The sequence below is a fragment of the Felis catus genome, chromosome A1, assembly GCF_018350175.1.
Source record: "Felis catus isolate Fca126 chromosome A1, F.catus_Fca126_mat1.0, whole genome shotgun sequence".
In the NCBI taxonomy this organism is placed as follows: domain Eukaryota; kingdom Metazoa; phylum Chordata; class Mammalia; order Carnivora; family Felidae; genus Felis; species Felis catus.
Genome location: NC_058368.1, coordinates 156,220,537 through 156,247,963, shown reverse-complemented (window position 1 = coordinate 156,247,963; position 27,427 = coordinate 156,220,537). Strand labels below are relative to the sequence as shown.

The window sequence follows — 27,427 nt, the reverse complement described above, 5'->3', positions numbered from 1 at the left end:
ATATGCTTGAAGTTTAAGATATTTTTCTGTATTCAGATGGTAGTGTGATGTAATTACAAAAGAAGAAAACACTAATTATAAAAGGGAAAAATCAATCTTTATTTATTTTAAGTTGTTTTGTTCTTATGAAAGCAATAGATATCACAATTACTTAGACTGAAGTTATTTTTAAACATGATTTCATGAATTATGTAGTCTAGATTTAACAATTAGGTTGCTTCTTTTTAATGATATAGGAGGAATCCTTCTAAGGTCTTGAAAATTCCTTTTGTCTTGTCACTTTTTCTTTTAAGTTAAATTTTTATTTTAATTTCATACTTACAAAAATTATCCAGATTCATCAAATGTTAATAATTTACCACATTTCCACCTTTGCATTCACTGTCTCTGAAAACTTTTTTTTTCCTGAACTGAGAATAAATTACAGATATTTGTCCTTGTATGCTTCACTATATTTCTTAAAAACAAGGGCATTTTCTTTCATAATCACAGTATAGTTATCCATATCAGAAAATTAACAATCATGAAATAAGAGCATCAGATTGTAGACCTTACTCACATTTTACCAAATTATCCCAATAATGTTCTTTGTAAAAAAAAATAAAATAAAGTAAAATAAAACACTGATCATGTATTGATTTCTGTTGTCATGTCTTTTTAAACTCCTTTTGACTAGAACGTGTCCTAGTCTCTGTGTTTCATGACATACCACTTTTAAAGAGTACAGACCAGCTGTTTTCTACACTTTCTGTCAATTTGGGTTTGTGATGTTCCCTTGTGACTAGATTCAAGTTGTGACAGACTTAAAAAAATAAAATTGTATATGATTTTACAACAACAAATCACCTTCCTGTTTATAACTCTGAGAATCAATATAATTATTTAGTTGTCATAGTTCTATCAAACAGAATGCTCATCCCCAGTTTCCCTAAAGAAAAGACTCTTTTAGGAGATTTTATATGCATTTTTTTTTTTAATTTTTAGAGAGAGAGAACACAAACGTGAAAGTGGCAGAGGGAGAGACAGAATCTTAAAAGATAAGTGCAGAGCCCAGTGCAAGGCTCAATCCCATGACCCTGGGGTCATGACCTGAGCCAAAATCAAGAGTTGGACGTTCAACTGACTGAGCCACCCAGGCGCCCCTATATTCATTTCTTAATAACAAACTTGGTTTACTTATTGAACTTGTTAGTTTTGATGGCTTATGGAAGCACATAGATTGTTTCAGTATTTACTGAGAAAACAAATAAAATGTACAAATAGATCTTCTCTTTCACAGTTACACCCGAATGTTCACAGAAAGGAAGAAACTTTTTCCTCTCCATAAATGAACTCAAATTCTTAGCACAGCTCGTAAAATCCTTTTTGAAGCTGGAAGAAAATGTTGAAGAATTATTGGAAGAAATATTTATATCACTCAAGACACCCAGAAATCCTTCAGGTAACATGCTCCTTTGTTTACATTTGTAAATCAACTCTTCTCTCTGTTTTCACTTCCTGCCACTAAATCTATACCATTACTTGAAAAAAAAATGCATGATAGAATCCTTTAAATAAATATTAAATATAATACACACCATAGAATTATATTTTCATCCTTTATACGTGGCAAACTCCATAATTCTAATTAACAAAGCATTGGAGGTCAATTCTGGATAATGATCTTTAGATAAAATCAGATTTTTTTTTTTTTAATTCAGAGAAACACAGCCTAGCCTATGGAAAAAACAAGCATAGTGGATGATGTAGTATCTCCTCTTCTGCTACTAGCTGCCACATGACTTTAGGCAAGATAGTTCATTTTTTTAGACCTCTGTTTTCTCATCTTCAAAATGATGGTGTAGGACTAAACTAACTTTCTCTCTCTCTCTCTCTCTCTCTCTCTCTCTCTCTCTCTCTCTCTCTCTCTTTTGTTACTACTACATGCTTCAGATCTCATTATGGTATGTAGGGTTGTGGGAATTCAATGATTTAGTGTTATGTATTTGAAAGAATGTCTAGTAGGTCACAATCAGTAAATGAGAGCTGTTATAAAAGTAATAATAATTATATAATGTTTTAAGTTTAGTCTTCACCAAATCCTTTCGAGGCAAACTGTGCCATGTATGTTGAAATAATGTTTCTAGATTTCAAAATCTAGATAGTTAAAACATGTTCCCTGTGTTCCTATCTGTACTTCCAAATATTTTCATCTGTATCAGAATAAACCATACAAAGTTCTCTTTTGCACGATACCATATATCATGTTAAGGACAATTAATAGAGCTTGTGGCTGCGTTTGCAAAATGACGTGAGAAAACCAGATGATTAACAATCAATCAGAAGATTTCAAAACCCAATTTCTTAGTAAGAAATTACATATACTTTAATATGTTTACTTTTCCATTTCTTTAGTTAATTTGCCTGGGTGAATAATATTGGGAAAGTTATAGGGTCTAAGTTTCTTTCGTTTTAAGCATAGCTTATACTTCTATGTGTCAGATTACATTTAAGTAGCACTGTGAAATTATAAAGTAAAGTAGATCATTTTTTCAAGTTTGGAGATAATTTGAAGAAAAATGGAGGTGGATTTCAGGTTTCTAAAAGCTATTAAAAAGTCTAATAGGAAAATAATAAAAATATAAAGACAGAAAATATGAAAATTAAAAGACAGAATGGAAAAGTAGATTTAATTAGGAGATAATATGAACCCTAGCGGGTCTTCTAGATTTAACTGACTGGGTCAGAGAAAGATCTGAGTAGATAAATATGACATCCTAATTTTTTAGTGACAAGTTGGTGCCTCAAGCAGTTGACAGTTGATGTTGGTACTCATCCACCATGGTTGGCTATGATTTTGCATCTCTCATCCACATCTCTAGCAGATCTTTTCTGAAGTGTGAATCAAGAAATAGAGTGGACTCCAACACATATAGCCTCTTACCTCTTTGGACTCATATTGGTCCAACACTAGGCTCTAGAGAAATTAGGTGGATTTTAAGAACTTTATTCCTTTAAAGAGCAGCATAAATTCAAAATCAGAATTGTATTAGAGAAGTATTATGAAGATACAAAACTTAATGGCTAATGATTGAGGCAGAGGTTTGACATACTGATTTCAGAATAAAAGGAGAAAAGGAAAAGCTGGTCCAACTTATTTAGATTAAGACCAAGAAATGTTGAGACTTGCAAATGCTATATATTTGAGAGAAATAGTTATCATTAAAGAATAAAATCAACAGAGAAAATATATAATTATGCTACATATACTGCCTTACCCAAATTTGTCATATAAGCAGCATGGCAGATAAAAGTAACTCAAGTTCACATTAATAAGAATGCATTATAGAAACACAGTTGTGGGTTATTGAACGTAGTATGTGGAAGGTATTTTGAAGGACAGGTATAAGAAATATCTTAAGTACTAGACTATCCCCTTGTGATATATGCGTTCTTCATTGTTGAAATTCATGTTTTTTAAAACAAAGCTAAGATTGATTTAATCTGACATAACTTTATATAAATGGCTCCCTGAAAAGAGTGATCTTGAGGGAAATTGTCAAGAAAAACTTAAATGTTTTATTCAGTACAGCCAAGTTAATCAATTCTTATCAAAAGCATAGTTTTTTTTTTTTTTTTTTAAATCAGGAAGGGAAAGATTCCTTGAAATGGATGATTAAAGAAACCAAATGCATCTTAAGTTATCCTGATAGTTAATGTTTTGCTTGGAAATCTTGTGTAGGAGGGAATAGCGAAAAAAAAAAAAAAGATCAAGTCATTTGGTTTCCTGTGTATTTCTTTTGATTGGAGCATATTTTGCTAATAAAGATCTTGGAAAGAGTTGCCTACTATGTCCATGTAACCAAAACAATGTGATGAAAGTGAGGGTTTGTTTTTTTTTTTTTTCTTATTGTCCAGATGTTTTAAAAATATCCAGGTGCTTAACATCACACAGAGAAAATATAAAGATGATTAAATATTTTACTTTTTACTTTGATGTTTACCATTATATCGTCAATTTAGCTAAATTGGCCATGCTCTTAGTAATTTGAATATGATACAATAGATTTTGTAGAGACATAAGCATTTTCAGAGAAAAAAAAGATAATTAGTTATTATATTTATTTGGTTTTTTTGTTTCGTTTTGTTTTTTCGTCACGACTTGATGGTTTTCTGTTTTGGTCATTTCAGTAAATGATAGCACATTATTTGACTGTAATGGTGCCTTACTGTATTTCTTTTAGTTGATCATGTCTTCTGGAGTGGCCTCAGGTTTGATTTATGGGGCACTTCTAATGCTCCTTTGGAATAAAGTTGTTCTTCGGGCAGTTCCTCAAATTTTCCAAAGGTGGCATCTGAGATTTATCTAAACCAGGAGGTTTCTTGGCCCTCATTTTTCTTTAGCCCCAGCAATGACAAAGAGCAATGGCTGCTTCAATTGGATGTAAGAAGAACACTTAGGGTTTGTCTCAGAAGAATCAAAGATTTCAGATCTTCTGAAAGATTGTTTGTACTCTTAGGGGGTCTTAAGAGGGGTCAAATGGCTTCTAAGAGTTCCTTAGCTAGATGGTTAAGGGATTGTATTAGGGAGGCGTATGTAGTTAAGGTAAAGAGGCTCCTAGGGTTTGTAAAGCTCATTACACTAGGACTTTAGCTGTTTCTTGGGCAGAGAGGTCGAAGGCTTCCACATTGGAAATTTGCAAGGTGGCCACCTGGGCTTCTCTTCATACTTTTTCATAGTATTATCTCTTGGATGTAGTCTCTTCCACAGATTCAGCTTTTGGTGGGAGGTTGCTTGTGAGCCAGAAAAGAACAGTGAAGAAAAGAAAGACTTGTAGTTCCCACTTAGAGCTGCCAACAAGGCAAGTTGCTTTGTAGTGCACACAATGGGAGCCTATGAAGACCAATTTGGGTGTGAAAGTGGATGTCACAGGGAAGTACTGCCAACCTCTACTCTCTATGAAAGAAAGCGACAGTGTGGAAACTAACCAGAAATGTAAAATGAACCACAGCGAACTCTTTAGGGAGAGACTGTTACGCAGCTGGCATTCCTGTGACCCTCTGCACTCTACTGAGGTCCTTAATCTGGGCATCCTCTTAAGGAAACCAGTGTTGACTGTATATAAATAACTATGTTTTAGAGTGATGAGCCAAAAATGATCTACTTTTCTAGACAATGCTAGTAAGTGAATAGAATTTTCAATATATATTTAAATAGGTAAAATACTTTGCACATGTTCACAGAGCTCATAAAGTTTGACAGTGCCAAATTTTGATGTTGACCATTTGGAATTTCAAGTGAATGCAAAGATGCCATAATTCACTAAAACCGTAAGATATTTTATTAGTCTAGAATCGGTCCTACTAATACTGCCTTAAAATGATACCCTTTGCTCTTTATATAGGATTAGGTTTAAAATTTTTTTTTTTAATTTTGGGGGGAAAGATTGTATCCTAAAAGTTAGCATAACAGCTTCATAATTCATTTTCTGTCTTACTGTAGAATTGCTTACCAGCAACAGAAGTCTTGGGAAGCTTAGCTTTTTTTATTCATCTTGAAAATAGGCAAATGGTTTGTATAAACATCAAGACATATTACTTTGAGTGAATAAGCATAATGTATTTGGAAGTGAAAAGACAAATATAAGATAATTAACTTTTTTTGTAAGTCTTAAATGATAGCTGCACAATGGCAGATAGTTATCTCCAGAAATAGATCTGCAAAGCTTGTACTTTGAACTAGTGTTATTTTTCCAGAGTAAGTATCTTTTTAAATTAGCTGGCTTTATGAGCTATCTGTAGAAAAGTAAGGTGACGTTAAGAATCTAAGCATTGTCCCTTCACGTCATTAACAATTTTATCTTTATTATGTCTTCTTCTTTAAAATTTGTTTTGAATAGTAGTCCATGCATATAGGAAAACTTTTAAGAAGACAAAAGAGTAGACTGTAAATGAAGTCTTTTTCCACTCTACTTGTGTAGTTTTCCTTTTTAGGGACAACTACTATTCACCAAGTTAAAATAACAGGGAATCTTGTCATACGATGCAGAGCTGCTTTTTTATTAACAGTTATATAGAAAGACCTCATTCTTTCTAATAGCTGAATAATTTTCCATTGGTGCATGTACCATAATTTCACCAGTTCCTAACTGATGAGCATGTAGGGTTCTTTGTTCCTCTCCGTTTGCTACCACAAACAATGACACAGCAGATTTCCTTGAAACTATGTCTTATATGAGCACATATGTATCTGGCAGTATACTTCTGAAGTGAAATTGCCAAGTAAAAAGTTATGGTAGTTACGAGGATAAGAAGACAAGCCATAGACTGAGAAAAATGTTTGCAAAACACATCTCTGGTAAAGGACTTGTATCTTAAATATGCAAAGAACTCTTAAAATTCAACAAGAAAACAACAACAACCAAAAAAAAACCAAAAAACAAAAAACCCTCAATTTAAAAAAAGAGCAAACGATCTGAACAGACTCCTTACCAAAGAAGATATACAGATGGGAAATAAGCATATGAAAACATGCTCAACATCATATGTCATCAGGGAAATGGAAAGTGAAACAAAGAGATACCACTACATACTTGTTAGAATGGCTAAAATCTAAAACACTAACACCACCAAATTCTTACAAAGACATGAAGCCACAGGAACTCTTGCTCACTGCTGATAAGAATGTAAAATAGTATAGCCTCTTTAGAAGATGATTTCATTGTATCTTATAAAGCTAAACACTGTCTTATATGACCCAGTAATCACATTCCCAGGTATTTATGCAAATGAATTAAAAACTTATGTTCACATAAAAACCATCATGTGTGTGTTTTTAGCAGCTTTATTCATAACTGCCAAACCTTGGAAGTAACCAAGATGTCCTTTAGTAGGTGAATGCATAAACAAATTGTGGTGCATCCAGAAAATGAAATATTATTCAATGATAAAAACAAATGAGATATCAAGCCACAAAAATACATGGAGGACTCTTAAATGCATACTGCTAAATGAGAGAAGCCAATCTGAAAAGACTACATACTATATGATTCCAATTTAATGAACTTCTGGAAAAAACAAAAGTATAGAGATGGTAAAGAGCAGTGGTTTTCAAGGCAAGGGAAGAGAGGGACAGCGGTGACTAGATGGAGCACAGGAGACTCCTAGAACAGTGAAATTATTCTATATGATAGAGTAATGGTGGACACATACCATTATGCATTTTCAGCCCATAGAATACACAACACAAAGAATGAATCCTTAATTTCAAAATAGATTAAAGATGTAAATGTGAGACCTGAAACTATAAAAATCCTAGAAGAGAGCACAGGCAGTAATTTCTCTGACATCATCTGTAGCAACATTTTTCTAGATATGTCTCCAAAGGCAAGAGATATAAAAGCAAAAATAAACCATTGGGACTATATCAAAATAAAAACTTCTGCACAGCAAAGGAAACAATCAACAAAACTAAAAGACATTCTACAGAATGGGAGAAGATATTTGCAAATGGCATATCAGGTAAGGAGTTAATATCCAAAATATATAAAGAACTTATCAAACTCAACACCCAGAAAGCAATCCAATTAAAAAATGGACAGAGACATGAACAGACATTTCTCCAAAGAAGACATCAAGATGGCCAACAGACACGTGAAAAGATGCTCAACATCCTTCATCATCAGGGAAATGCAAACCAAAATTTATTGAGATACCACCTCGCACCTGTCAGAATGGCTAAAATTTAAAACACAATAAACAAAAAGTTTTGGTGAGGATGTGGAGAAAAAGGAACCCTCCTGCACTGTTGGTGGGAATGCATACTGGTGTGGTCACTGTCGAAAACAGTATGGAGTTTCCTCAAAAAGTTAAAAATAGAATTACTCTACAATTCAGGAATCACATTACTGGGAACTTACCGCCCCCAAAATACAAAAACGTTAATTCAAAGGGATATACACACTCCTATGTTTATAGCAGCATTATCTACAATAGCCAAATTATGGAAGCAACCCAGGTGTCCATTGACTGATGACTGGATGAAGAAGATGTGTGTGTGCGTGTGTGTATGTGTTTAAGCGTATGTACACACACACACACACACACACACACACACACACACACACACAAAATGGAATATTATTCAGCCATCAAAAAGAATGAAATCTTGTCATTTGCAACAATGTAGATGGAGCTAAGAATGTATTATGCTAAACGAAATAAGTCAATCAGAGAAAGACCAATATGATTTCATTCATATGTGGAATTTAAGAAACAAAAGAGATGAACATGTGGGAAAGGCGTGATAATGAGAAGAAAGGGAAACAAATCACAAGAGACTCCTAATGATAGAGAACAAACTGAGGCTTAATGTAGGGGAAGGGAGTGGAGGGATAGGCTAAATGGATGATGGGCATTAAGGAGGACACTTGTGATAAGCCCTGGGTGTTGTATGTAATTATGAATTAATTCTACTTCTGAAACCAATATTGCACTCTATATTAACTAAAATTTGAATTTAAAAGTATGCTTGGGCTATTAAATTTTTTTTAAAAAAGAAACAAACAAAAAATAACAAGCAAAGGAAAAAAAGAGAGAGGGAAACCAAGAAATAGACTCTTAACTATAGAGAACAAACTGATGGCTACCAGAGGGGAGGTACGAGGGGATAAGTGAAATAGATGATGGGGATTAAGGAATGGCCTTATCCTGATGAGGCTTGGTGACATATGGAATTGTTGAGTCACTATATTGTACACCTGAAACTAATATAACACTGTATGTTAACTATACCTGAATTAAAAACTTAATTAAAAAAAGAATGAATCCTAATGTAAACTATAGACTTTAGTTAATATTAATAAATACTGGTTCCTCAATTGTAAAAAAATATACCACACCAATGCAAGGTGTTAACATTAGGGCAAACTGAGGGCAGAGAGAAAGAGAATATATGGGAAACTCTGTACTTTCTGCTCAACTTTTCTGTAAGCCTAAAACGCTCTAAAAAAAAAAAGTCTACTAATAAAAAATATATAGTATGGACATTTTGAAAAAGAGTGCTAAGTCAGTTTGTCCTATCCATTTTGACTGCTAATGGTATTTTTATGCAGAATTATTTTATGGCTTTTGCATTTAGTGTCCTTTTGAAAAATCTTCTCTACACAGATCTTTTGAAAAAGTATTCCATATTTTAATACCTTGTAGTTTCATTTTTCTTTATTTAAAGATCTTTCATGGGGCTACTGGGTAGCTTATTTGGTTAAGTGTATGACTCTTGGTTTCAACTCAGGTCATGATCTCACAGTTGTGTGAGTTTGAGCCCCACATCCAGCTCCTCACTGACAGCGCAAGCCTGCTTGGGATTCTCTCTGCCCCTCTCCCACTCATGCTGTCTCTGTCTCTCTCTAAATAAATAAATAAACTTAAAAAAAATATTTCATTAATCTAGATTTTATTTCAGTGTTAGAATTAGTTATTTATAATACCATTTTTTTAAAAGACAATAAAATGCAAGCCATGGTGAAAGCAATTTGGGTTAAATGATATAACGCTGATCTAAAACCCTCTCTATGTTGTGGTTTGTGTTGAGAAATGAAGCAGGATTCCTAAACTATAGTCCACAGGCCCTTGGGGTTAATGAGTGCCCTACGCAAAAGAGCCTGGGAATCCCCAATAGTATTTATGTGTGTATGTATGGGGGTGCGAGTGTGCGTATGTGTGCACATATCTACTATGCAATCATATGGTGCATTTTGGCTGGAGTGTTCTGTCACTTTAATCAAGTTCTCAGAAGTGTTCACAAACCCAAAATGATTAAGGAACTCTGGAGTAGGTGGGTGGGGAGATGTGGAAAATGGATGATGGACATTAAGGAGGGCACTTGTTGGGTGAGCACTGGGTGTTATATGTCAGTGATGAATCACTGGATTCTACACCTGAAGTCAAGACTACACTGTATGTTAACTAACTTGAGAATAAAAAAAATAAAGTAATAATAATAAAGAAACACTAGAGTTGAGGAAAACTTTTCCTCAGAATAAACTCTGATAAAATTTCCAAAAAGGATATTATTGTTAAACAAAGGGAGTTTTTACCTCTCTAAGGAATGTTTTGGTTTTGTTTTTTTAAAATATAATTTGTTGTCAAGTTACCTAACAATACAGTGTGCTCTTGGCTTCGGGAGTAGATTCCCATGATTTATCACTTACATACAACACCCAGTGCTCATCCCAACAAGTGCCCTTCTCAATGCCCATTACCCGTTTTCCCCTCACCACCCCCCCATCAACCCTCAGTTTGTTCTCTGTATTTAAGAGTCTCTTATGGTTTTCCTCCCTCTCTGTTTGAAACTTTTTTTTTTCTCCTTCCCTCTCCCATGGTCTTTTGTTAAGTTTCTCAAATTCCACATATGAGGAATGTTTTTGTAAATTATATTACTTAGAAATCATTCATGATTATGCTCATAGAACCACACTTAGAAAAAAACAAAAAACAAAAACCCCACACATCTGCTAAATGAATCTATCAGTCAGAGCCCTATTGATAAGAATCAAGTAGATTTTGAAATTTGTTTACTCAGGATGTAAGCAGAAACCGACTCTTAGGATCCTAAAAAATGTTTTTAAATGCATCAGAATATATAATTCATCATAATATGTCAAATCTAGGCAAAAGCAAAAGGTAAATGCTAAATCATTTATTTAAAATTAAACTGTAATTAATAAAACCTTAAGGGAAAAGTGGAAATATTTCTTTTTGGCATATTTTTAAATTACATTTTTGTAGCTCTATTTTTTCCCCATGGAAAAGACTTCCTTAATTCTCAAAGATAAAGGTAAGGAAATAATTCCGTTTTAAGAGCTGGAGATTATTTCTTATCCCAGTGTTTGTATTTTTCCAAAGGATTATTGTTATATTTATTAATAATGTAATTTTTCATGGTATGTTGATGTTTATTCATGTACTTTTTTTCTTCCTCATTTCAAGAAATGAAGTATTAATGTGCTAAGGAACACCATCATTTCTTAAATGCACCATTCTTTATTTAGAATTTAAATTTTTAAGTGAAAAAAGAAATTCATTTTAACTTTGTACTCTTATCCTGCATTACCAACATGACAATGAATTAATGACAAAGGGATCTATATTTTACAGATTACATACACATGTATATCAAATATGAATATAAATGGCATACTAATTTCATCAAGTTGTATATATGGAAAGGGACACTCCATATTTTGATACTGTAGTTATTGTAATGGTAACATCACCCTACATCTTTTGACTATGTTGTCTGAATCTTGATATATGTGTATGTATGTGTATACTATGTATAGAGCTTTTCTACATAATTAATGTTAAACTGAGCCTATTAATTCCGTCTAGTATGGCTTATTTTCCTTAATGTATGTTTGTGTGTTTGTTTTCTGTTGCATAGGAATTTTAGAAACATCCAGTTGGAAAGTTGTAACAGAGAAACCTAAAAGAAATGCAACTAGTGTTCCTTCAGAGCAATTGCTACCAGTAAAAGAGGCGAGTGACGAGGAAAGAGTGGTATTTTTTACTCATATATAATAGCATCATATGTCTGTGAATACATTATGAATCAAAATGCCTTGAGTTTTACCCTTAAATAAATAAATAAATAAATAAATAAATAAATAAATAAATAAGATTGATTCCTGGTTGAAAATTAGCTTATAAGCTTTGGGTGCTTAGGTGGCTCAGTAGGTTGAATGACTTCAGCTCAGGTCATGATCTCACCAGTAGTGGGTTCCATCTCCACATCAGGCTCTATGCTGACAGCGCAGATTCTGAAGCCTGGATTCTGTCGCCCTCTCTCTCTGCCCCTCCCCCCTTGCACTCTGTCTCTTTCTCTCAAAAATAAATATTAAAAAATTAGAAAAAAAAACAAAGGAGGTTGTAAAAGCTGGGTGGATTCAATTTTTAACTAATTTATGTAAAAATAAAATGAGAAATGTGTTTTCAAGCCCTCTGATGTTAAAACTTAACAAAGAAAAATTCAATTACAACATAATTATATGCATAATGAAAATGGGAGCCACTTTTTTGACCATGGATTTGATTATTGATTATAGTATATACAAAAAGCACTAAATAAATGCTGTACGGGATGTGTGTGTATGAAAACTAAGCTAATGATCATAGTCCCAGTAATTTTAGGCCTAAAGAAACCATAGAAATCATCCAGAGTCAGAAAAATAAGTAATTCAGTCAGGTATATTGGCTTAGAGTCTTCTGAAGTCGGAGTAGGTGAATTATTACAGTAAACAAGATTACATTAAAACAGGGAGAAAGTAATGCTAAGCACAGGCTCACCTACTTAATGTTCTTAGTACATAAGAGAACATTAGAGGACTTGGGGAAAGTATACATTCACAATTGTATTGAGCCAGACCACAAGAAAAAGGAAAACAAAACACCACCAGTCTCCATTCTCTCCAGTCTCCCACTCCTCCCACACAGAGCAATGCAGATAATTTTAATTCCTCATCTCTTGGAACAAAAGTTGTGTTGCTTACCACTTTGTGGGTGAAGAAACTAAATAAAATTCAAAAGAAAAAAATCCAGAAAGGTACAATGATGTCATTTTCTTTGAGAAATTTCTTGTTGCTATTTTTTGGCTTGTCTGGATTTCTGAGAGTGAAAAAAAAATAAAAGACTGAATATTAAACTCTGTCTTATGTTGGAATACTTGTTAACAATAAACTATAAAAAAGACTATAAAAATCCAATTTAGACTTTATTAACTATATTGAATTTAAAGGTTGCTTTATGTGATAAATAGTAAATGTAACTTTTAACTCTCATAAAGATAGTTTTATTGAACTATATTTAAGAGATTAAATTTTGAAAAAAGTTTCTGATTAAATCCACTGATGAATTAAAATGAAATGCCAGTATATTACTCTGTGTAAAGAATACACATGTTTTTGTATATTGCTTTATTCGCTGGGTAATATTTTTCAGGTTGTAAGAAGGGCCTTTGCCATTTATCAAAGAATACCCATATTCAAATGCTGAAAGAAAATAATAATTTTATATCTATAACAATAGGAACATGTGTTGCTGAGTTAAGATTAATATAACTTCATATAAATTTATATTTCAGGCTACTTTACCAGACTTTCGTTGGCGAAATGCATTTAAAGAAGTGTCTCTTCCTGTGGCACATTGTATAACAGCAGCAACTGAAGATTTTTCCACAAAAATTCTCCAACAGGAACAGAATGAAAGGTCTTCAGCTGTAACCTATGCTATGAACCTTGTAAATGTCCAGCAAGTCTGGCAAGACAGTCACGTGGTTCCGGAGGAGGACCAACCAAAGAAAATTGCAAAGGCAAGATTCAAATGAAATCCTTTCAAACTGTAGACTGGCATAATTAGATTTTTTTTTTTTTTAATTTAAGACTTTGCAAAGGGAAATGGTGGAGTCTCTGGCAAATACTTGGTACTTGACCCAGTACCAGATTTCTTCCCTGGTGTACATGGGCTACTGCTAGCAAAAAGACTTAAACTTGTTGCCAACTTGTTGTTCCATGAGTCTCAGGCCCCTCAAGGGGAGGCTTCTGTGACTTCATGCAGAGCTGGGAAAACTATTTGTTTGGGTTATTCCTTTGAATGATTTCAAGAGAAACTTAGGAGGTTGAAGGAATTACTGTCTTTTATTAGCCTAGGCAACTTTTAAATCTTTATTTACACGTTAATGTACATTCCATTTCATTAGCATCCGTCTTGCATCTTTATGTGTGTCTTGAGAGTTACAGAGCATACTGAGAAAATAGGAAGTAATTACGGAAATAAATAAATACCGTTACTCAATATTAAGTCCACAATGAGTTTGGCAACGTATGATTGGAATGTTTGTAAAAGAGCATTCTCTTTTTTTTTAGTGTTTTTATTTATTTTGAGAGTGAGAGAGAAAGAGCAAGTGGGGGAGGAGCAGAGAGAGGGAGACACAGAATCTGAAGTAGGCCAGTTTCTGAGCTGTCAGTCTAAAGCCCAATGCAGGGCTTGAACACACAAACTCTGAGATCATGATGCTTAACCTACTGAGCCGCCCAGGCGTCCCTGTAAAAGAGGGATCTTAAAGATGGCCTCCTTATTCGGCTTCTGGCAACCTGAGGCTCCAGAACATTCCCCTGGGAACACTGTTGGCAAATTGGGAGTGCAGGCTAGTTTTGCCTCTCCATCCACTGTACTTCCTTTGCCATTAAGAAAGAGTAGATTCATAATAACTACTGAAAAGACAGGCACATCACTTCTGAAAATTGCTGACTCCTTACCAGTAAGAAGATGGCAGGTGAGATTGCTTCTGATGCTTCTACATTATTTAAATTAAATCGATATAACCTTATGTACATGTGATTAATAAAAACTTACTTTATGAAAATTCAGCAAAAAAATTAGAATAAGTTCAAAAATAATCCAATCATATTAATGCCAAGGATACATGTTCTCTGAGTTCTATGAACTACAAATAAAGTATTGTCATGTAAAGCTATTTCATGAGTTTTTCATAATGTCTGTCTGGTAAGCATAAGGTTTGAAGGTTATATGTAGGAAAGCATCATTTTGGGATTTCCTTATTTGACATAAAACATTTAACTTTATATAACTGAGAAATTGATTGTTATAAAGTTGTGTCATTATATTTATGTTTGATGCCAAATTCATTATTTAGGAATTTGGCTCCCCTGTACATAAATTACACGGTGCTGTCAGAGTACAAATAACTCAGTGCTACATTTATTTCTCCCTAGTTTTGTTCTGACATCATGGAAAAACTTGACACAATGCTTCCACTGGCTCTGGCATGCAGAGATGATTCTTTCCAGGAAATTAGAGCAAACTTTGTGGAGGCCTGTTGTAAAGTGGCAACAGCTGTCCTGGCGAGACTGCAGGAGAGGGGCAAGGAGTTTCCTTCCAGAGCACCCCTGACAAACTTACATACATTGCTCTCCACAGCGGTATATGTCTTCCAGCATTTTACGCATTTTGATAATTTGATGAAAGAAAATACTAAGAAGTGAGTGTCATTTAAATTAAGTTGATGGCCATGCTTAAAGTAACATGTAATCTTTGGAAATCACAGGAGCGAAACTTTGATGACAATATTCAAGAAGGAGAAAATAATAATGAACATGGCGCATTATATTTTCATCTGCCTTGACTAGAAAATGTCAGAAAGGTGGGGTGTGGGGTGTTAAACCAGATACACAGGTAGTAACAGAGACAGGTATTCCTTTGAAAGGCTCACTCCAAAGATCCATCCGTTTTCCATCTAATCTGGGGCAACTATTTTCTGCATGCTGTTATGACCTGACCGAGTAAACCCTCTCCATTTTGTAAGGGACACAACTGTGACTACCCTGGAAAGGAAAGCTGAACTTGTTTCTGTCCCTTGTATACTCAGTTGTGAAATATGCACTTTTCTTTTTTTGTTTCTAAGCAAACAGGATGTCAGGACTGACAGAGAGAATAAACACATTTTCAATCTATTCTATTGACCAATGTAAACATATTTCAAAACATCCATTTAGTAAGAAACTATCCTTAATATGTGAGGAGAAAGCATCCGGCAGTCTTAATTCTCATGTATTAGTAGTCTAAAAAGACTGGATGTTTCCTGGAAAGAGAATAAAAATGGCCACATGGTCTTTTTGGCTGCTCTTGGCCTCTCTAGGAGATAGCACAGTCCTTTGCAAAGGGAACATGTGGACGTGGCTGTCCAGCGTGAAGCCAACAGTCTCTTCTTATTCTCACTCAGTGTTTGTAGTCCCTTAGCTATGAGAGAAAGCATAAGAAAGTGTAATATAAATAACTAAAGATAAAAGTAAAATAAATTTGACTTGATGCAGAATATAGCTCTGCTATTTAATTCTCGTAAGTAGTCAGATGTGGTGACTCATACTTGAAGTTATAAACAAAATGTGCCAGAAGTCACTTTATTTCCGTAGAATATTTTAAAACAGTTTATGAGATAATTGACATCTACAAAATTACAATTTTTAAAACAAAAGAAGTGTGTTTGTGGGACGTGTGATAGCTTTATAAAAGTTGGTTCTGACAAATGCATGTTGTTCTCTGTAATAACGATACCCTAATGCCTAAATAATGCACTGATCTCTAATAATAGGCTTACAAAGAATACTTTTATTTTTGAATGATGTATTGACAATGCAGTTTGTCTCAAGTTGAAGTGCATATTTGTGGAACAGCAGATGTACGTTTTCAAAGGACTTGCAAAACAAAGACCAGCTTTTTTTTTTTTTTTTTTTTCTTTTTGGAAAGTGAATGTGGATGCAGACTTCAGCATTAGGAGGAAATGAATGATTGATATCTAATAATCAAAACCATTTGTAGTACTGGAGATTGTTACCGCCTACTGCACAGGCCTTAAATCTCTGTCTCTTTGATCATTGCCTCTGAACAGACCCATATTCCTGGTGCCTGTCCAACGATATCAGGAATTCATCAACACTCTACAGTTTCAGGTTACGGACTACTGCGTCAGAGTTTGTGCTACAAGCATTTTACAGGATGCTGAGAGCCACCACTGGGATGACTACAAAGCTTTTTATGAGGTGTGAAGTTAAGTTTACTATCCCTCCTTTTTACACAAATATGTTTTACTGCCTACCTGCTTTCTGGCTAATTAGAAACATGAGCTTGGCATTACCAACACACGAAGGCTGTTAGGATAATATTTTTTAAATATTGAATTTGTACTTGGGAAAAACACTTTTTAAAAACCTGAAATAACTAGACATCAGAACTCTCCTTCTGCTTAAAAGTAAAAATAACTTAATTTGAGCTGCAGCATGTGCTATATAAGTTGGAATATAATGGGATACAATGAGAAAGTCAAAGAGATAACAATGCCAAAATGCTACAATTTCGTATTTTTTTTTCTAAAGGGACCAGTTATAGGTACTCCTGCACTTTTTTTCTTATGTATTTCTGTTTTTTATAAGTATCTTTTATTAGCCATTTTATTCTTTATACATATTTTTTCCTTCTCATTGCATGTTCTTATGAGGGTGCTTTAAGACCCATCTGATCATTTATAGCTTACCTATTTTCATTTAGCCCATGTTTTGAAATCCCAAATTCCTACTGAATTAAAGCCTAATGATTTCCAGTGCAACCAAACCCAGGATCAATTAAAATTATTCATCATCAGGCTTCATTAATTTCCCTTCTCCTAAATCCCATTGATTATACATAAGCCACAATATTTGAAATTCCTTGAAGTTGATTTCAGGGCAGGGTGAAACAATTATAATATCTTAATAAAAGATAATCAAGGTTTTTAAAAAAATTCATCAGTCAAGCCCAACAACTCCATTAACTTTGCCAATTTGCCCTTTCCTCTGGCTTGAAGCTTATGATTTTTGTTTTTCCTGACTGTCCTAGTATCAGTGGAGTACTGGGAAAAACAGACTGGGGTATTATTCAGCAGAGTCCCCCTTGTCAATTCTCTGGCACTGAGGGGTCCTGTGGCTCTATTTATGCCTGAGTTATTATCATAATAAATGTTGCCGTAACAGAGAGAGGGAGCTAAGAAGCTCTTTTAAAGGACTTTCCACTTTTTCAAAGGCCATTTCATCTGTCCTTTAGAGGCCCTTCCCAGATAGTTTTTCTTTCTGCAAGAGCATTCATACAGGGTTTTCCAAACCTGACATGCTTCAAACAGCAGTGAGCAGAATGAGAACGAGAAAGTGGCACAGTGCAGCTGGTAGCTTGAGATAAGAATGAAAGTATTGGTCTTCTCCTCTCTTGGCAGCATCACAGCTTCCTTATTTGCCTTGAGGTAAACAGAGAGATTGAAAATGAATCCGTCTCCTGTTTCAAACTATTTCAATATGTCAGTGTACTAATGAGCAATTTCATACGATGTTTTCATTGAGGAACAGGTATCATTTCACTATAGGTCCACCATAGGGGTATTATGTTTCCTCTTATGCAAATTGGGAGTCAGAAGAATTGTACAGTATAAATAATAAGTGGATGCATTGAGAACCTGGTATCGAAGTTACCAAGTATTAAAAACAACAACAACAACAAATTACCATGTAACATGCAGCTCTCAGATCTTATGACAAGGCTTTAGCTTCAAAGACAGAAATAACAAGATAGTTACCCTGTGATTACATGGTACTGTGGCTTCCATATACTTACGTGGTCAGTAGTTACAATTTAATTGCAGAGTTAGTGGCTGTTATTTATGCTCAGAAAAATAAAGTGATACTGCTTTTATATTTACCAAAAATAAGGAACTTCTAAAAATAGCACAGATTTTAAACTGTTTTGACAACTGGAGTACTTGACATGGTTTTATCCCATTCGCTGCACCCTGTTCTCCTCCTCTCCCCATTATTCCAACTGATTTGTGAAACAGGACCAGTCTGTTTTTTGGCTGGGCTGTTGTGAGAGGAAAGAGATGAAATCTGCCTGACTGCAGGCGAAGAGTGGGATAGAGATCTCAGGGGAGCCTATCGCCTTGTGCAGAGTGTAGTAAGGAAACAGTGAAAGAATTTACAAGATATGAAGCAATATTCATCCGTGTTTTGCGATATCCAGTGAGCCCCAAATACATTATGTCCATTTGCTGAACTGTCAAGTTGAGAGAGTCGGAGACTTCGGTATCTCTCTGATGAGGTGCTGGTCAGATGGCACGGTGGGTGTTCAGATTATGTGTTTAGAATTAAGCTTTCAGTATACTTGACATCTGCTCAATTTTAGCAACTTGTGTTTTCCAATGGTCAAAGAATAAAGAATTGTCTGTTCAAAGATAATCTTGAATGCCTTATATAATAAAGCCCAGCTGCTTGTTTCCTGATATATAATCTAAATAAAAGCTCACATCTGTTTACATTATAGTGGGTCTACAAAAATAACAGATGTTTACTAGCAGAATAGCTTTGAAATGACAACAGATAGGGAAACAGGTCAGAAAAATAAATGAATCCTATTTGGTTCAATGAAAACCCTTTTGCATACATTGAACGTGACACACTTCGAAGAGAATCATGAGAACGATGACCAGTTGGGAATGTCTTTAAGGAAATACAAAGTTTGTATTTTTAAAAGTCTTACAATAAGTGTTTTTCACTTCTAGGGAAAGAAATCCGCATGCCTCAAGTTACTTTTATCTTCTCACTTATCGGTAACTTTTAAGGAAATGGGTTTTTATTTTGAAACATATGAGAAATCGTGTTGGCCATGTTATTCTAATCACCCGTCCATTGCCATGGAGAAAGTTAGTGTAATTCATTCATACGAGTCATTACGTCAGCCGGGGCAATTTTGTTTTAATAACCTACGACACAAAAAGTATGAGAAAATCAAGCTCTAAAACTCCTTTCTGCCTTAAGAAAATCTTATCTTTTTTTCATTTTTTTTTTATCTTTGAGAGAGAGAGATCATGAGTGGCAGAGGGGCAGAGAGAGATGGAAACAGAGGTTCTGAAGCAGGCTCTGAGCTGACAGCCGCAAGTCCAATGCAGGGCTCAAACTCACAAACCCCAAGATCACAACCTGAGCCAGAGTCCAACGCTCACCTGACTGAGCCACCAGGCGCCCTTTTAGGAAATTTTAAAAAGCATTCCTTATCACAGAACACACTGCAAAGCATAAGAAACTATGATTTCGCTACTCCCACACGAATTTTGTAATTTTTTAAAACAGTTTTGATACACATCTAGTGTAGAATTTAGGAGTGGTCAAAGCCTTCTCTTTTGATCCTGACTCTTAGACATTTTGATGCCTGGATTCCCACCCAAGTATCCCCGTTATACTCATTTATAAACTCCATTTGGAAGTCAATAGATAATAATTATAGATTATTACTACAGTGACTACAAAAGATGTTAGTAATCAGGGAAATTATCAGAAGAATATGTAAGGAGAATACTGATAGGCATATATGCATGAAAAATTATCAATTTTTGATATGAGTATAGCAGATTTTTCTTCAGATAATGTTTGAGAAATGTAAGTAGTTAGCAAAGCCGAATTTTAAGTCAAAGAGGATTGCTTAGGGATAAAATGGGAAGTTTTACTCATTTAACTTTTGATATAGTAATGATCTGGGTAATGTTTGAAAAACTCATTCAACTCTTCCAATTTCAAGTGATTTTTTTAATCTGGTTTGAGGAAAATGAGGTCAAACTACTAGCCTACCTCCCTGAGAGCATGTTAACTAATTAATGCTTGTAAATCACTTGAGGCCACCTTCTATTTCTGCCTGTTCCCATTGGTCTTGGCCACTGCTGGGTCTTCCTCTGTGGTCAGGGAAAATTTGGTACACAGAAGAGGTCTGTAGGGGGGTGGAAAGGAATGAGAATCTGGCCCCTTGGATGTATGAAGTACTGTAAAAATACTAAGACATGACGAGACCAAAACATCTGCTTTAGGTTTACAAAATCTTGTAAAATCAGACCATTGTAGTGTCTGTTCCTAGCATTGTTATTAGAACTCCATGAATGGAATAGCCTGATGCAATAATCTTTAATAGTTACCCATGCCCCTTGGTTTCATGCATGTTAATAAGTATGTGGCATGTAAGTTTATTTTTACTCCTGTCATTTCATTATAATGTGAAATCTCAAACATTTACAGGATGACCTCAATGATGCTAATAGTCTCAGAAACATATACATACTTAAAACATTTAAATTATTAACATTTGATTTTAGGAGCATCAGCCCACCATCTTAAACTAGTATGACTTGTTTGGCAACTGTAAAGCTGATAGCTTAAAATGAATTTTAAACTCCAGGCTAGGAGTAGGTAAAACTAGATATGCTAGGTTAAAGGCTTGTGGTCTGGATTTGCACTAGAATATCTGGTCTCGTAATTGAAATAAAACATATGTTCCTTTGTCAATAAGGATGTTTTACATCTTGTCAAAAATCTTTCTTGGTCATCTAGTGTGTCAAACTCTCCAGCTATTTCCTTTCAGCCTGAATTAATTATGTTCATAGGAAGCAAACTGACATTTTGGAAGATGTGATTCTGTTGTTTAACGTGTGGTGGTTTTGCCAGGGGGAAAGATGCTCCTTCTCACTCCAGATGTGGCATTATTTCTTCTGCGCTCTTCACCATGATCTCTGGACCATTCTGCCCCCGAAGTTAGCCCAGGAAATTCTAACAGATGTGCTGGAGAAATGTTTGGGTCTACTGGCCTCCAGATATGCTCGGGCCCATCCCAGTTATAAGAGAACTCCACAGATAAGGTAATTGAAGTTGTGAAAACCATTGCTTTTCAAGAAAACTCTCATCAGCTGGTATAAAGCAGAATGTAATTCTAAATCTCATGATATAGCTCCTTGTATAGTTAACACGTTCCTAACATCTGAGAGGAAATCGTATTCAATTCTCCTGAGATACTAAAGTGGAAATGTGGAACTTGAATCAAAATAACTGTGCTCTTTTTTTCTTCTTAAAATTGTGTATAGAACCCACTAGTTTCTAAAAAATGATTCAGGATGTATTACAATCTAAGACATTTATATACAAAACTTAATAAATAAGATAAAGAGGGAGAATTGGGGCCCTGAAATGGAGAAAAAAGCAACAGTTCTGTGATGGGGCAGTTAATTTGACTTTGAGATTCTAGGGAACCGGGGGATTTTAGTTTTTGTTTGTAAATCTTTAAATAGTGTAGTTAATCTTCATTAAGGAAACTCCTTTGTCTAATAATTTTTCTTCTTGATATATTCTAATTACCTCTTCCCCCCCCCCTTCTTTTTCAATATGTATTACTAAAAGCCAGTTTAACAAAATGTGAAATCGCAGAAAATGAGGAGCAGCAGTCACGGGATATTAATGACTAAATTATATATAGTCCAGGTCCATGAGACATCTAGGCAATGACCTTTACAAAAATTTGCCTACATGACAACAGGCCATGTGAAGAAAAGGCTTTTGTTTTCTAAATATTCTCACCAATGTGATTAAGCAGTGTCTTTTAGGTATAAAAGATTTTTTTTTTCAGATATATTTTTGGAGGAATCTAAAGACATCAGAGGGTTTTTTTGTTTTTTTCTTTTTGGCAGTGGGAATCATTTCCTGATCATGTTCTTGTAAAACATGCTGCATTTGAAGAGTATTTAGGTCCTGCTACAGTGTTTCATAAATATGGTATTTTGCAAAGGCTGTTTTGAATTACTGACCAAACATTTTTAAATCATTGAACTCTGAAGAATAGATGGAAAGGCTTTTTTTGAGAGCAAAGGGTACCTTCATTCTTTTCCTTATGTAGATTAAATCACTTTTGACTCGGAGGTGGCAAGTCATTATGAGATGTGTGTGAAATCAGATTTACTATTAGCTCATGAACTTGGTAGTATAGTTAATTAACTGTACGATGGAGACTTTTGGTTTTTGTTTTCTGGATGGTTACATAAAAATGCCATGAAATGCTAGAATTATTTCTTCTAGTTTTTTTAAGTAAAATAAATAAATTGTCATATTTGAATGGTTAATACTAAACCACCATTACTGTGGAAATCGGATCATGTGTGTGTGTATGTGTGTGTGTGTGTGTGTGTGTGTGTGTGTGTGTAGATACCTTCGATTTGTAATTGTTTAGTTAACAATTAGAGAAAGTAGATGCAAACTACAGTTAAACCTTCCTAAAGGCGATTATTGATGTTTTTAGTATGGCTAAAACTATATATATGTAATCGTTGTAATATGTAGTATGTGTATAAATTTGTTTTACATATATAATAAACCTGAGGCCAAAATGTCATTTAAAAGATCTTCAAACTTATTTGTTTTCTTATCACTTCATAATTTCTATCTTCTATTTCTTCAACACTGAATTTAAAAGAAAAAAAAAGAGGAAATTAACTGAGGTTTATACAATTCAGTCAGTCATATACCAAACTAATCTTTGAATAGATCTTTGGGTCTCTGTTGAAACAAAAGAAAGATAGAAACAAATGAGTTTATGAATAAGATTATATAATACAACAAAGTTTCCACAAATTTATTCAATATTGAAAATTTCTGAAACTATAGGCTTCTCCATTTGTGCTTCTGGTCTCATTTTTTTCTCCTCTCCCACTTGCTAGGGAAATGTGTTTACCCAAACTTGTAACTTTCTTTTGACAGCTTGTACTTGGATAAGGAGAATTATTCTCTTATCAAAACTTTACCTATCATATATATGTGGGTAATAGCAAATTTTCTTTTAATCTGCCTCCTTTTCTGTTGGACATAATTTGAAGGAAAGTGTCTTGAGCTTTTTGAACAGTATCCTAATAATGAAAAATAAACCTTTAAAAAAAAAAAGCCCTCCCAACATATTTTAGTATTAGAGACCTCACTATTCCTAAAGATAGTGGTATATGGGTCATCTAACACCTGGAAACTCAAACGCTAAGCTTTGTTGTTTTCTGTTTGTCTTTGATTTCTGAAGCTCTGATATCTAACCAAATATTTCTATCCTTACATTTGTTTGATATAAGAGATAGGTATGATAGTGTATGTACCAGTCAGAGAAACAATTTTGCTTAACAAGATTTTCTTTTTTCTTTCCAATAGACTTGATGTCACGACAATTTTAATATGCACTGAGAACTTATTATGGTCAATTTGCACATCTGTACAGAAGCTTTTGAATCCCCATCAGTATATAGATGATAAAATTTTTAAAATTCATACCCATTGTAATAATCTGTTTACAACATTAGTCATTTTGACTTCACCATTAACTGAATTATATCAGTAAGTATCAAACATATTTTTTTAGCTATTAGGGTATATAATGTGACTTAAAGTTATTTTTATACTACTTATTGAATTGTGTGAAGCAGCGAATAGAGATATTTTGAAGTGAATTTTTGATATTGTAAATTGGGCCATTTTACGAAAGGAACTAATACTGTGCTGTATCTCTGTTATCAATCTTATTCAGATGCTAAGGCTCCAGTAGGATCAGGATTATCTTGAGCTTCACTGTTTGAGTTGTTTAAATGATTATATTAATAGTCAGTTATTTTAATCATTTCATAGAAAAAGAAAATCATATTTAATGGCTTTTTGAAAATAGTTTTTAGTTTTAATTTTATATGAAGTAATTTGCTTTAATTGAAAAATTTTAAAAGAGGATTCTAAAATATTCCCAAATTTGGAAGAAACCTAATGGTTCCATACTGTCAGTTAATCTGCCATAGATTTGCATTTTTAGTAGTAGGCTGAGTGCCCAAGCTAGTAATGGCAAGTAGAAATAGGATTAAGTAATTGAATTTTTATTTTCTGTCTGTGTATCTATTTATCTACCTATTTTTTAAAGTAAACTACATGCCCAGTATGAGCTTTGAACTCAAAACCCCAAGATCAGAAGTCATGTATTCTACTGACTGAGTCAGCCAGGTGCCTCAGCAATTGCATTTTTTTTTTTTCAAGATATAGAAGTTTATTGAATATACTGCAAGGAAGCACCAGGCAAAAGAGCAAAGGAGAGACTGCCTGCCAGGAGACAGTGATGGGGGCTACAGTTACGGGGGTGGTAGTGAGGAGGTATAAGAATGTATGGAATTTTCCTTTTTTGGTACCTGTGCTGGGTTGTAAGCAGCCCATTGGCCAGCTAGGGCTTATGGATATATTGTGGTGGGCTGTTTAAAGAGCCTGTTTGCATTCAGTTCAGCGGTCACAGTGGGCCCTTTTACCCATTGCTCAAGCCTGTTGCCTAAAAGTGGCCTCTATATTCCCCCCTGACAGGTCAACAATGACAAATCTTTGGCATTTGGACAGAGGTATCGTCTTCATTAGCTGCTTCATGCCAGACAGGGGAGGCACCTGTCCCTACCTAAAATTGTCAGTCCATCAGACATTCTGTGCAGTTATAGACCAGAGCATGGTATTAGATCAATAAGCTGATAGGCAATTCGAGTGAAATTCCCTGGTGGCCAGCTCCATAGAATTTAGGGGGAGCAGATCCTCCCATGGTGTGGGCTGGAATCCTTGTTGATTCATGGAATTGTTGGATTCACTCAGGCAGATAGTAACAGATTTTGCCTATAGATCAAGATGGTGCCTGGATCCTCAGGAACAAAGGGAAAAAAGAAGGGCAGAAAGAAGCAAGGTGACTGAGAGATAGCCAGCATCAGGAAAGCGTTCCAACCAATTCCCTAACGTGTGGATTGACCCTGGATGAGCTGCCACACTTTGGGGATGGATGCCTCAGGGGGATGGAGTGGGAGAGAGGACAGAAGTCCTTTGCCCTCACAGGCATGGGCAGTCCAACTTGTTCACCCTCAGACCTTCATACCACACCTGGGAGCCACCTGGGCTAGAGATCTTCAGTTGTATGAGGCGTACTAGGGTTAGACCACAGAAGGGCCAAGAAGAGTAAGGGAGAGGGAGGAAAGGGTCCCTCCAAAGGGCAAGAGGGGAACTGGTTCCCCCTGGAGTTTGGATCCTCATGGAGGAATAACCTCCTCCTGAGGTCTTCAGTTTCCCAACGAGTACTAGAATCCATCCACCAAGGGAAGAGTCCCAAGAAGTTCCCAGATAATCCAAGGAAAGTCCCAGACCAGCAGAGGTTCCCTGTGAGAGCCACCAAATGTGGGGTGACCCAATGAGGTGAAGGCCGGTCGTAGGGTGGTGAAAGAATTCACCCAAGGCAGAACAAAGGATATAGAAGTTAATTGAATACACTGCAGGGGAACAATGGGCAGGACAACAAAGCAGAGACTCAACAAGTGCATTTTATTTTTATTTTTACTTTATTTGAAAATTTATTTATTTTGAGAGAAAGAGAGTGTGTGTGTGTGCACACGAGTGGGGTGGGGGCAGATAGAGAGAGGGAGAAAGAGAATCCCAAGCAGTCTCTGCACTGTCAGCACAGAACCCACTACGGGGCTCAATCCCGCAAACTGTGAGATCATGACTGAGCCGAAATCATGAATCAGGTGCTCAACCAACTGAGCCACCCAGGCACCCAGCAACTGCATTTTTAAAATATTGAAAGATTTTACATAGTAAATAAGATTTAGGGAAATTAAAATTTTGAACTACTTTTCTGGTTTATTTCATTCAAATTGGTAATATTGTAAAAGAGGCTGGAGTAGATCTTATCATAAAATAATTATACAAGTTTTTTTAAACTCTCCTCCAAAATAGTCACTTTATCTCAAAAGACTAGATAATTGCATATTTGTAGTTTCTTGGGTAGGAAAAATGATGAATATTTTTATTTCTTAGGATAAATTAGGTAAAGTATTCCTTTCTGGAAGATTCTGGTAGGAGAAATATATAAATCTTGATTTTCAGTGAATTTTGAGACTTCTGTGTTAGAAATTCTAAGAGTAATTAACAAGTTTGATTTCACCTTCCCTATAATTTTCACCCACTCTTTGACTTTCAACAAACCCATTGTTTATAGATTGTTTCTTCTGGCAAGAAGAACTAATTTTAGAAATGGAGAATTCTTTCAGGAAGGGGAAGAAATAGTAAGATAAATTGCTGTAAGTTTGGGATTATATGCATAATAGTTCATAATCATAAAAAGCTCAAGGTCTGAAGCACGTAATAAATCCTAGTAAACTAAACTGATTTACCATAGATGAAAAAATTGCTATGCTCTTAGTTCAACGGGTCATTTCATCTGAGAGGAAGGCCCTGTGAAAATCAGGAACAAAGTTGACAAATTTCATGGATTGGTCATGGTGAGCAATATTGAATTTCATGGTTTGTCACAGATGAATAGAAAAATTTTAACCCCCCAATACATTTGTAAAACAAATAAATTATTATCAAAGATTGCACATTTTAATAATAATAATGTAACATACATTGATTATTGTTAACCCATGGCCTTTTGGTACATTTTTTTAACAACTATGCAACTACTCAAATCTCTGTGATTTGTGCATTAGATACTGCACTGTAACCTCATTCAACAAATTTAAATTGCTAATTTCAACCAGGATTACAGAACATTTTACACCAAGCACCGCCTCTGGTTTTTCTTAATATGAAACACAGATAGCTACATTGCCTTTAAGCATGAACAAAGTCTAGGTACTTTCCTTTTCAATATTTCTCAGTTCATATAAATTTTCACAAATTGTATCCATTCAAGTTGATTTAAATGTTATGATTGTTTTTCTAGAATACCAGTGTAATCTTTGAAATATATTTTGCTTTATATTGACAAAGGAAATCTACAGGGTCATCTTCACCAAGTAGGAAAAATTGTATGTGTGTTGCAAGGACCCTATTGACTTATTGAGCTTCTTTTCACAACCAGAGTATGCAATTGTCATATTATTAGTATTGAAGGAAAAAATATATCTCTAGCTCACATTTAAAAATTAAGCTGTGCTTTGAGGGATTGGTGAAAAGTAACAATCAGATGTTGATAGTACTGAATTTTTCATAAACTGTACCTGACATTTGTC

The 27,427-nt window shown here is 34.8% G+C and overlaps 1 protein-coding gene across 8 annotated transcripts in view; it reads left to right on the top strand.

The window, feature by feature from the left end:
- Window positions 1-27,427, top strand: part of KIAA0825 (uncharacterized protein KIAA0825 homolog) — a 389,144-nt gene that overhangs the window by 101,128 nt on the left and 260,589 nt on the right. For 7 of the 8 annotated variants that reach the window (XM_019836952.3, XM_023258417.2, XM_045040117.1 and 4 more), the window contains 7 exons: window positions 1,280-1,441; window positions 11,423-11,538; window positions 13,118-13,345; window positions 14,769-15,034; window positions 16,442-16,592; window positions 21,057-21,247; window positions 23,565-23,747. In XM_019836952.3, coding sequence (XP_019692511.2) covers window positions 1,280-1,441; window positions 11,423-11,538; window positions 13,118-13,345; window positions 14,769-15,034; window positions 16,442-16,592; window positions 21,057-21,247; window positions 23,565-23,747 — 1,297 coding nt within the window. The remainder of the gene's footprint in view (window positions 1-1,279; window positions 1,442-11,422; window positions 11,539-13,117; window positions 13,346-14,768; window positions 15,035-16,441; window positions 16,593-21,056; window positions 21,248-23,564; window positions 23,748-27,427) is intronic. The other variant, XM_019836968.3, reaches the window with a different exon arrangement.